This window comes from Ctenopharyngodon idella, chromosome 13 (assembly GCF_019924925.1).
Source record: "Ctenopharyngodon idella isolate HZGC_01 chromosome 13, HZGC01, whole genome shotgun sequence".
NCBI lineage: Eukaryota > Metazoa > Chordata > Actinopteri > Cypriniformes > Xenocyprididae > Ctenopharyngodon > Ctenopharyngodon idella.
Genome location: NC_067232.1, coordinates 16,801,653 through 16,812,963, shown reverse-complemented (window position 1 = coordinate 16,812,963; position 11,311 = coordinate 16,801,653). Strand labels below are relative to the sequence as shown.

Sequence of the window (11,311 nt, the reverse complement as noted above, 5' to 3'; positions counted from 1 at the left end):
ATTTTACATGAATTTCAGGCCTGAGGCATATCAAAATGAAAACCGAAAACATATTAATCATGGAAGATGAGTGTTCAAGTGTGTGAGCTGTATTTTTTTAATAACTTTAAGAGATCCAGACAAAACTATGGGTGTCACGTTATTCAAATACTGCATGTGTTTACCGTGGTTAAAAAACAGCTGAGAGAGAGAGAGAGAGAGTCCCTCCCTCTGTTCCTCCTATAAAAATATGAGGCTTGTGACCCCGTGTGCTCGGTGTAACCGGTGTTGTTCAGGATGGCGACCCCTCTAACGGACCAGGAAAAACGCAAGCAGATCAGCATCAGAGGGATCGTCGGTGTGGAGAATGTGGCGGAGCTAAAGAAGGGCTTCAACCGGCACCTGCACTTCACGCTGGTCAAAGACAGGAACGTCGCGACGCCGCGGGATTATTATTTCGCTCTCGCGCATACGGTGCGTGATCATCTGGTGGGCCGCTGGATCCGAACACAGCAGTTCTACTATGAGGCCGACCCGAAGGTAAGTCCAGAAAAAAGTCGCATAAAAGGTAATTTAGTAACTTTGACTATTACTAATGACTAATTTGACTTATGATTATTTGTCATTTTGCCAAATCTAAAATGGATTCCGATTTATTGAAATATAATTTGGAAAATATTTACTTAAGTTAACAGTGTATCCTTTTATTGAAATACAAGAAAAATAGTAATGTGATTTTTGAACTGTTCTCGCACGTTTATTTATTTATTGGTCACTTTTAATTATGATAAGATTAGCAGGTTGTTGTTAGGTTGTCAGTCCGGTTAATCAAGTCAGGTTCATAAATCTTTGAAACATCATATATTACAGGAAAGTTTTATGGATGGTTAGTATTCGTTCCAGTTGTTTGTGATTAACTGTCATGACAAACCTGGATATATTAGGGAATTTTTAATTTATTTTAACATTTATTTTTATTGTGATTTTAAAGTTGTGAAAGTTAATACAGTTTTATAATTAATCATTTTAAAGCTTATAATAATAATTGTATTTTTTTATAGTTATGCACAGCTTTTAATCAAAATATATTATTGCAATTAGAAATTTATAGAAGACTAATGGAAACTAATGTCAAAATGTGCACCCAATGCGTAATCCATGAATGCAGTTTCTCTAGAAAGACTGTTTGATTTGTGTGTGTGTGTGTGTGTGTGTGTGTGTTATATTTCTATGTGCTTCAGCGTGTATATTATCTGTCATTGGAGTTCTACATGGGTAGAGCGCTCCAGAACACCATGATTAATCTGGGTCTGCAGAACGCCTGTGATGAGGCTATCTACCAGGTGAGAGACGACAAAACACTTATCCATCCATCTGCACATCTGGCTGTCTGTAAACCTTTTTTTTTCCTTTTAGCTGGGGTTGGATATGGAGGATCTGGAAGAGATGGAAGAAGATGCTGGATTAGGCAACGGAGGCCTGGGAAGATTAGCAGGTCTCTTTCTCTCTTGCTCTCGCTCACACACTATACAAGTAATACCATGATATAACTTAGTGATATTTACTGTGTGTTTGTGTGTGTGTGTGTGTGTGTGTGTGTGAGCGATCCACAGCTTGTTTTCTCGACTCCATGGCGACTCTGGGTCTGGCTGCTTATGGATATGGGATCCGATATGAGTATGGAATCTTCAACCAGAAAATCAAAGATGGCTGGCAGGTGAATTTGATTTCTGGCAAAATAATTCATCCAGATTTCCTCAATTTTTGCATGACAAAAGTTCTCATGCACAAGCTTCTGATGTCCTAATACTGTTTGTTATGGTAGTTCTAAACCATATGGCAAAAACATATTTTCAGATATATTTTACAATACAAAAAAATTCCAAAATATATTTAAAAAAATATATTTTGATAAGTTTTAGTCACTTATATTTTCTCTTATATGTTTACATATTTTTAAATATATTTAAGAATACAAGAAATTGCCAAAATATATTTAAATAAATATATTTTTGATACGTTTTAGTTACTTGTTTTCTCTTATATTTTTATGTATTTATATATTTTTAAATATGTTTCAGAATTCAAGAGATTGCCAAAATATATTTAAATAAAATATTTTCAATGAGTTTTAGTTGCTTATATTTTCTTCACATATATATATATATTTTTTTTTTCAAATATTTTTAAAAATATTTCGGAATACATAAAAAAGCCAAAATATATTTAAATAAATATATATTTGATACGTTTTAGTTACTTATATTTTCTCAATTATTTTTGTCTTCTAGATGATTTTTAAATATATTCCAGAATACTAAAAAAAATCCAAAATATATTGCTAATGCTAATATATAGATTTTAAAATATATTTAAACAAATATTTTTTTTTTTTATAATTTTATATTTTTTTTAATAAAAATATTTATATTTTTTTTAACTAAGATTTAGTTATTTATATTTTCTTATATATTTTATATATGTAGTTACTTTGTAGCGCAGTGTCTGGATAAAAATCAATGCATATGGGCCAGGAGTCCATTGCGTTTGTGGTCACTGGCCTGGTGCATGTGAGCTTGTCACAAAGCTGATAATACTAGACCAATGGGGATCTCGTGCAAGCAGTAGTAGGTTGATAAGAAACAGCAGCTCAATGTATTTGCAAGAGGACGTGTTTGTGCAGTGAAAATGCTCATTTTAAAAAAATACACACACCTGAACTTTAACCTGCCCTAGATCTGAGTACCGTGTCCTCCAGTGCAGATTGACACTGGTGTCCTCTTCGTCACCGCTGTATAATTGTCTGTTAGGTTGAGGAAGCGGATGATTGGTTGAGGTATGGTAACCCCTGGGAGAAGGCCCGTCCTGAGTTCATGCTACCTGTGCATTTCTATGGCCGTGTGGAGGAAGAGGAGGGGAAGGAGCCGAAATGGGTTGACACACAGGTATGAACACAGTTACAGGCATACAGCACATACACACACCCACAAGATAGCATTAAGGTACTCTGGCCAGGTTTGTGATGCATGTTTGCGGTGCAGGTGGTCCTGGCCATGCCGTACGACACGCCAATCCCTGGCTACATGAACAACACGGTGAACACCATGCGCCTGTGGTCCGCACGCGCTCCCAACGACTTCAATCTCCGAGACTGTGAGTCATTCGCACAGTGGGTTATTAATCCAACTTATCTTACATCTTTTTGTAATTCCATATCAGACAAACACTTGAAAATCTTTTATTACTAAAATCAACATGAAATCCTATTTTTTGGTTGTATTATGAACGATTCATTAATGCATGTTATTCCAAATAATTTTCATCAAGATATAATATAGCATATAAAAATAGATTTGAATAAAACTGCTTGCGTGGATGAAATCAAGCTCTGTCTTTCATTTTTTTTCTCGTTTAATTATTCACTTAAAATTATATGTCATATTATGGAAGCAAAATAGGTTGTGAACTTAATGGTATTGGAATTTATACGTAATAATTCAAAGATGGATGTTTTTTTTCACAGTTAATGTTGGTGATTATATTCAGGCAGTTTTGGACCGTAACTTAGCAGAAAACATTTCCCGCGTGCTTTATCCAAATGACAATGTAAGTTTTTTTTCACCCTCTTTGAGGCAGATTGAGGTTTAAATGTCTTTTCTGTATTTAAACTGCATTAATTATTGTTTGCAGAAAATTAGGTTTCAATTATCCAGTTTAAGCTAGTCAGAAATTTAATCTCACATCTGATTCCAGAACTTCATTTTGTAGTTTTTTGACACTTTGCAATTGGTGGGTGTTGTAGTTTTTTGAGGGAAAGGAGCTGCGTTTGAAGCAGGAATATTTTGTGGTGGCAGCAACTTTACAAGATGTGATTCGCCGCTTTAAGACCTCGAAGAGAAACTGCTCTGGACCGTTGTCATTTGACAGCTTCCCTGATAAGGTCAGCTTTTACTACACACATCCATTTTGGTCACTTCCCACCCACAATGGTCACTACGTTAGTGCTCTGCATTAAGTGATTGAACTTTAAAGACAGTCGCTGCATGCATTTGTGTGATTCCTCGTGTCTGTGTTTCAGGTTGCCATCCAGCTGAATGATACTCATCCTGCTATGGCCATTCCTGAGCTGATGAGGATATTTGTGGACATTGAGAAACTGGACTGGGACACAGTAAGACATTTATGATACACTATGATAGCACATACAACATGTGTTTATCATGCGTTTTAAATGTTCAAATGTTAAGAAAACACAAATTGAAGTCCAATCAGTTAGGAACTATGTAGTACACTAAGAGCATGCTGTAGTGTTACATGCTATACAAAACTAAAATGTTTCTTGTTAATTGAAATAAAGCTGAAATAAAATATAAATATTAGATGAAAAAATTGTTGACTAGCTTAAAGGTGCAATAGGTGATTCTCTACAGAAACATTTTTCGCTATGCTGGTTGAAAGTCTCCTCATATCCTGTTAGCAAACACTATGTTAAGCGGTCTGAATGTATTTTTTATACATATATATCATCTGTGGAAGGCACGCTTTCTTGTATGCTGTGCAGACAGAGCGAGAATGGCAGGCAAACAGCAACAACCTAACTTTAGTTTAGTAGTACTGTTACTTACTGTACTGTAAAGTTTTCTCACTGGTGAATGACACATTATGTAAACGCTTCTGGTCTGTGCGCATTCATGTGTTTTGGAGGAGGCGTGGCTTTGGACAGTGATTTGCAGGGAGGGTGGGATTGTATGCTTTCAAAGCTAGCGGGCTAATCTTAGCATTTCCAAGATTAACTACTGCACCTTTAACTAATGCAAGTTTAAGAATAATGTATATAAATAATGCTAAAATTACACTGATGCTATAGGACTGTGCTTAGTTTGATGAAGAGGCTCGAAAGCTCAAAGAGGAGTTAAATGTAGACATTTTGGTTGTTTTTGTACATTTAACAGTATGTCGGATTTGTCAAGGCAACGTGATTATTCAAAGTGAATTTTTCTGTGTGATCGTCTAGGCCTGGAATATCACTAAGAAAACATTTGCATACACCAACCACACAGTTCTGCCTGAGGCGCTGGAGCGCTGGCCAGTCGAACTGATGGAGAAACTTTTACCCCGACATCTGCAGATCATATACCAGATCAACCAAACACACCTGGATGTGAGTATACTCCAAATAATAGACAATTTTTCGGTTTTTGTAAATCCACATACTGCACACCAGTAAACCCAGCATTAAAGGGTTAGTTCACCGAAAAATGAAAATAATGTCATTTATTACTCACCCTCATGCCGTTCCACACCCGTAAGACCTTCGTTCAGCTTCGTAACACAAATTAAGATATTTTTGTTGAAATCCGATGGCTCAGTGAGGCCTACATAGCCAGCAATGACATTTCCTCTCTCAAGAATCCATTATGTTTTTAGTACATTAATGGATCTTGAGAGAGGAAATGTCATTGCTGGCTATGGAGGCCTCACTGAGCCATCAGATTTCAACAAAAATATCTTAATTTGTGTTACGAAGCTGAACGAAGGTCTTACGGGTGTGGAACGGCATGAGGGTGAGTAATAAATGACATTATTTTCATTTTTCGGTGAACTAACCCTTTAATGTTTTATATGTATATGTGTGTGTGTGTGTGTGTGTGTGTGTGTGTAGCATATAGCATCTCTGTTTCCAGAGGATATGGATCGAATCTGCAGGATGTCTCTGATTGAGGAGGGAGGGGGAAAGAGGGTGAACATGGCTCATCTCTGCATCGTGGGCTCACACAAGGTCAATGGAGTTGCTGAGATTCACTCAGACATCATCAAAAGAGACGTGTAGGGCTTTCTCTTTCTCACTCGCTCTCTCACAAACACACAATTCTACATCCCATTGCTGATTATTTTGTTCATTTTGAATGCAATCATATAGATTCCGAGACTTCAGCGAGCTGGAACCAGAGAAATTTCAGAATAAAACAAACGGCATCACACCACGACGCTGGCTGCTCCTCTGTAACCCAGGACTCGCTGATCTTATTGCAGAGGTCCAACACACATACACAGATGTTTAGTCTCTCTTTTTTAACATGTTTTTTCAATTTATATGCTTTGTTTGTGTTTGTGTTTGTAGGCTATCGGTGAAGAGTATGTAAAAGATCTGACTCAGCTGCAGAAGCTGAATGATCTGGTTGACGATGACGCCTTCATCCGAGATGTAGCCAAAGTCAAACAGGTTAAAACACACACTCCTCTCATATCAATACATTTGTAAATCTTATTAATGTAGGACATGATTTTAATGGCCAAGTTTAAAAACCCATGTCCTAATTGTTTTCTCCTCTTCAATGTCAGAAAAAACCTTTGAGGTACAACAGCTTATCACTGGGGCAGTATCCTTTAGGGGCCACTTAGCTACCCCCTAAAAAGTGCCTATTAGAGTAATGATATGTTCCCTTTCTGCCCCAGTGACAATCTTTTTTTGCACACTTTTTTGACAGTCTTTATATAACTGTTCACCATGTTGGAGGCTTTCTGTGGGAATTACTGACTCATATGAATGATATTAGTCATAAAATTTGGTAATTTCAATTCAAAGTCAGTTCCAGTTCATTTTTTTTTTTGTATGTTTCTTTGTGTGTATAGGATAACAAGCTGAAGTTTGCACAGTATTTAGAGAAGGTGTACAACGTGGACGTAAATCCTGCATCCATGTTTGACGTCCATGTGAAAAGAATCCATGAATACAAGCGACAGCTTCTCAATTGCCTCCACGTTATCACCATGTACAACCGTATGTACATACGCACACACAAAAACACACTCGCAAACATTTTTACAGCTAAAGTGTCATTTTTTTTTTTTATGTTTTTCGAAAAGCATTCTCCCATGTAGAGACACCTTTAAGTAAACTATACAATTCTGACTTTCTTAGATATTAAAGAATGTTTCAACTGTTTCACACACAGGAATCAAGAGGAGCCCCATGAAATCGTTTGTGCCACGGACTGTGATTATAGGGGGCAAGGTAAAACAAACAACCTTTTCCAAACACACTCACATGCACTGATTTGCAATATGTACACTACCGTTCTAAAAGTTAAAATAATGCTGTGAAATATTAACAGTATTACAATTTAAAATGGTTTTCTATTTAAATATATTTTAAGATGTAATTTATTCCTGTGATGGTAAAGCATCATTACTCCAGTCTTCAGTGTCACATGATCCTTCAGAAATCATTCCGATATGCTGATTTGGTGCAACTGTAAAAACAGTTGTGCTGCTTAATATTTTTGTGGAAACCATAATACTTTTTTAAAGAATTTTTTGATGAATGAAAAGTTCAGCATTTATTTGAAATAGAAATCTTTTGTAACATTATAAATGTCTCATCTGTCACTTTTGATCAATTTAATGCATTCTTGCTGAATAAAAGTTACTTTTTTTGATATTACTGACCTCAAACTTTTGAATGGTTGTGTATGTTTTATTATGTTTGTTTCTGCAGGCTGCTCCTGGATATCACATGGCAAAGATGATCATTAAGTTGATCACCACTGTCGCAGATGTCGTCAATAACGATCCTGTGATTGGCCATAAACTGAAGGTCATTTTCCTGGAGAACTACAGAGTGTCATTGGCAGAGAAAGGTAGCATACACACTACTACTGTTGAACAACTAAACTGGGTATGGTATTTTCTGTGCATTTATGCAGAAATTTCTGTTCATCTGTGTTTTATGTGCAGTGATCCCAGCTACAGATCTGTCAGAGCAGATTTCCACTGCAGGTACAGAGGCGTCCGGAACCGGAAACATGAAGTTCATGCTGAATGGGGCGCTGACCATTGGCACAATGGATGGTGCCAACGTGGAAATGGCAGAAGAAGCTGGAGAAGAAAACCTCTTCATCTTTGGCATGAGGGTGGAAGATGTAGCAGAGATGGATAAAGAAGGGTAGAGAATGAAACAGAGAGATTAAATCAATGGAAATGGATGCTGAGGAAATGTCATGCCATCTTTGTGCTTGTGTGAAGACATTAACCATTCCTGTGTGTGTGTGTGTGCAGCTATGATGCATTACAATATTATGAGAGTCTTCCGGAGCTGAAACAGGCCATAAATCAGATTAAAAGTGGCTATTTTTCACCGAAACAGCCTGAGATGTTCAGCGACATCATCAACATGCTGTTCCATCATGATCGGTAAAATGCACATACAAACACACGATTTCTTTCTTAAATTCCTACATTACTGTCTCATCACTCTGACATTTTTCTCCAGGTTTAAAGTTTTCGCAGACTATGAGTCTTACGTCAAGTGTCAAGAGAAAGTCAGCACTCTGTATAAGGTGAGCATTATAACACGTTACTGCCTACCACACGTCAGAGATTCATTTAATGTTTAACATTAATTTCATTAGTGATGGAGGCTTTCAAAAGCTTCAAAACCTCAACTGTTTTAAATCAGTGGTTCGTATCAAACTGGCCAGGTCACATGACTGTATGAAACAAGACTTTGTTACATCATGCTGTTTCGAACCTTGGTTTTGAATTCTTGAATTACAATGGTTTGCCACTAGAGGGCGTTGATTTGTTGAACTCTTGAACCAGTGTCTAAGATCAGTGGTTCTCAACCAGGGGGCCGGGGCCCATTAGGGGTCCTCAGCAAACCTCTATAGGAGCCTCAAGATGAATTAAAATTATTAAAACATAACATTGAAACATTATATAAAACAAGCATTAAAATAAGCTAAAACAAAATAAAAAAAAGATTTTTTTATTATTTTAATTTACCCCCTCAAAAACTTTTTCTTTTCTTTGATGAATTTTAAAAGTGTGATTTCTAGACCTAGAAAAGCCATATAAATTAAATAAAAACTCCATGGCCAATTTATACATTTTATGAATATACAATTTTCTAGTTATGCCAAGCTCTGAAATATTTTTACTTTACGTGAGTAAAATATTTTTTTAAAATCCATATATTTAGTAAATCACAGACAACTGGAAAAGTCACGAGGCCTTTGAATATTTTTGTGGACAATGGGGGGTCTTTGGGTTTAGAACCACTGTAAGAGATGGTTTTAACTGACCTCAGGTCAGTTTTATAATGTAGGTTCAGTTTGAATTTATTGAATTTTAATAAACATGCTTGTATAATAAAAAAGGGATAATAATAAATGGCCTAATTAGCCAAGTCCTACCTAAAAACACATAAAACAAGCATTACAAATAAATAAATAACACAGATTATTCATATTTAATGGTATTTAATGATTTATAGTTTACATTTAATAGAAACACTTGTTATTAGTTTGTAAAATGTCTATATGCATGTTCGAAACAGTGAATCATTTTGCAAAGTTATTAATTCAGTTGATTCAGTTTCGAAAAGCTTAGTTTCTCCTATCACTACATTTAATTTAATGACATTGTCATTTTGAGTAAACTTTGATTATCTTTACTCATCATTTACTGACTCAGTTCATCAATTTCCAACCCCAAGCTTTTTTCTGTGAAGCACAAAAGGCGAAATTTAAGAATCTTTTTAAGAATATGTAAGATTTAAAGGGTTAGTTCACCCAAAAATGAAATTTCTGTAATTAATTACTCACCCTCCTGTCGTTCCACACCCCTTACGGGTGTGGAACGACAGGAGGGTGAGTAATTAACCTTCGTTCATCTTCAGAACACAAATGAAGATCTTGTTGATGAAATCTGAGAGCTTTCTGTCCCTCCATAGACATCTTATAAAGTGACTGTGTCTCTTCAGAAAATTTGGACTAAACTGCTCAATTCATATGGATTAGTTTTACGATCTCTTTATGAACTTTTTGAAACGTCAAAGTGTCAGTTGCATTGCTGTATATATAGGGACAAACCTCAGATTTCATCAAAAATCTCAATTAGTGTTCTGAAGATGAACAAAGGTCTTACGGGTGTAGAACGACATGAGGGTGAGTAATTAATAACAGAATTTTCATTTTTGGAAGAACTAACCCTTTAAGAATCATTACACAGCTCTTTTTTATATCGCAACAGGTCAAAGTGACCATGGTTGTCAAGCTCCAGAAAATTACAAAAAGACCCCAAACGCTCATTTAAACTAATCTATATTTCTCTGTCTACAGGATCAGAGAGAATGGACCCGGGTGGTAATTAAGAACATTGCGGCATCTGGAAAGTTCTCAAGTGACCGCACCATTACAGACTACGCCACTGAGATCTGGGGAGTGGAGCCCACTGACCTGAAGATCCCTCCACCCAGTGAACCACGTGAAGCTCTGGAGGAAACCGCTCGCGCCTTGCGCAAGATCTAAACACCTCAGCGCAGTGTTATAGGATCATGAGAAGACTTGTTACAGAAGTTGATATAATTACTTAACTTAGTATGAATTCATTTTCCAGATTTGCTTTCAATTTTTAAATGTTCACGCGTGACTTTCTAAATGAATGCATTGTACTAGCTAAAATAAATATTATGTTTTAATTCAACACTGAAGTCAAATTATTCATATAGTAGCTATCAGTCTATATTGATTTTATATATATATATATTGATGGTGGTGGTGTTTGAGGAGATTCCTCTCTCTAACACTTGTCAAGAAAAGTGCTATATAAATTAATTATGATTATTATTTATCAAAAATTCATTAGAAAAATTTAAAAAAAATTACTGAGAGTGAAAAAGGAGAGTGATGAGAGGAAGAAGACAGAGTTGCACTAAGCATCTGACAAATAAATAAATATAGATATACACTACCGTTCAAATGTTTGGGGTCAGTAAGATGTTTCTGTTTGAAATAAATGAATACAAGGCTATAATTCAAATCAAAAGTGACAGTAAAGAATTTTATAGTGTTACAAAATAAATTCTATTTCAAATAAATGCTTTTTTAAAACTTTCTAGTCATCAAAGAATCTTGAAAAAAGTATCACGGTTTACACAAAAATATTAAAGGCGCAGTAAGCAATTTCTGAGAAACGCTGTTAAAAGTGGATCAGACAGAGTGCCAAAACACACTTGTAGCCAATCAGCAGTAAGGGGCGTATACACTCATTAGGGGGGAGGTGCCTGTGTTGCATAGCATATTCGTGAATTTGGGGGTGGAGCTTTCAAGATAGGGGTGTGATCCATTGGGTAGGGGTGTTTCTCAGAAATCGCTTACTGCACATTTAAGCAACACCACTGTTTTTATTTAACACTGATAATAATAAATTTTACTCAAGATTTGTCATCACAGGAATAAATTAGATTTTAAAATATATTAAAATACAAAACAGTTATTTTAAAATGTAAATATATTTTACAATGTTATAGTTTTTACTGTATTTTTGATCA

The 11,311-nt window shown here is 35.8% G+C and overlaps 1 protein-coding gene across 1 annotated transcript; it reads left to right on the top strand.

Annotated features, from left to right (window-relative positions):
* Positions 1 to 240: 240 nt before the first annotated feature.
* On the top strand, positions 241 to 10,464 carry pygl (phosphorylase, glycogen, liver). The gene is made up of 20 exons (XM_051917268.1): positions 241 to 519; positions 1,221 to 1,322; positions 1,396 to 1,474; positions 1,593 to 1,696; positions 2,790 to 2,924; positions 3,021 to 3,132; positions 3,503 to 3,585; positions 3,782 to 3,919; positions 4,058 to 4,150; positions 4,994 to 5,140; positions 5,642 to 5,805; positions 5,900 to 6,014; positions 6,101 to 6,202; positions 6,613 to 6,760; positions 6,936 to 6,994; positions 7,478 to 7,619; positions 7,717 to 7,924; positions 8,038 to 8,172; positions 8,252 to 8,318; positions 10,101 to 10,464. The coding sequence occupies exons 1-20, from the start codon at positions 277 to 279 to the stop codon at positions 10,287 to 10,289; spliced, it is 2,565 nt and encodes an 854-aa protein (XP_051773228.1). The 5' UTR covers positions 241 to 276; the 3' UTR covers positions 10,290 to 10,464.
* Positions 10,465 to 11,311: the final 847 nt, after the last annotated feature.

Coding starts and splice junctions, on each gene's coding strand:
- pygl (XM_051917268.1), top strand. CDS start 277: ATGGCGACCCCTCTAACGGACCAGGAAAAACGCAAGCAGATCAGCATC. Junction 1,475..1,592: donor AGGCCTGGGAAGATTAGCAG/GTCTCTTTCTCT, acceptor AGCGATCCACAG/CTTGTTTTCTCGACTCCATG. Junction 7,925..8,037: donor GCAGAGATGGATAAAGAAGG/GTAGAGAATGAA, acceptor GTGTGTGTGCAG/CTATGATGCATTACAATATT.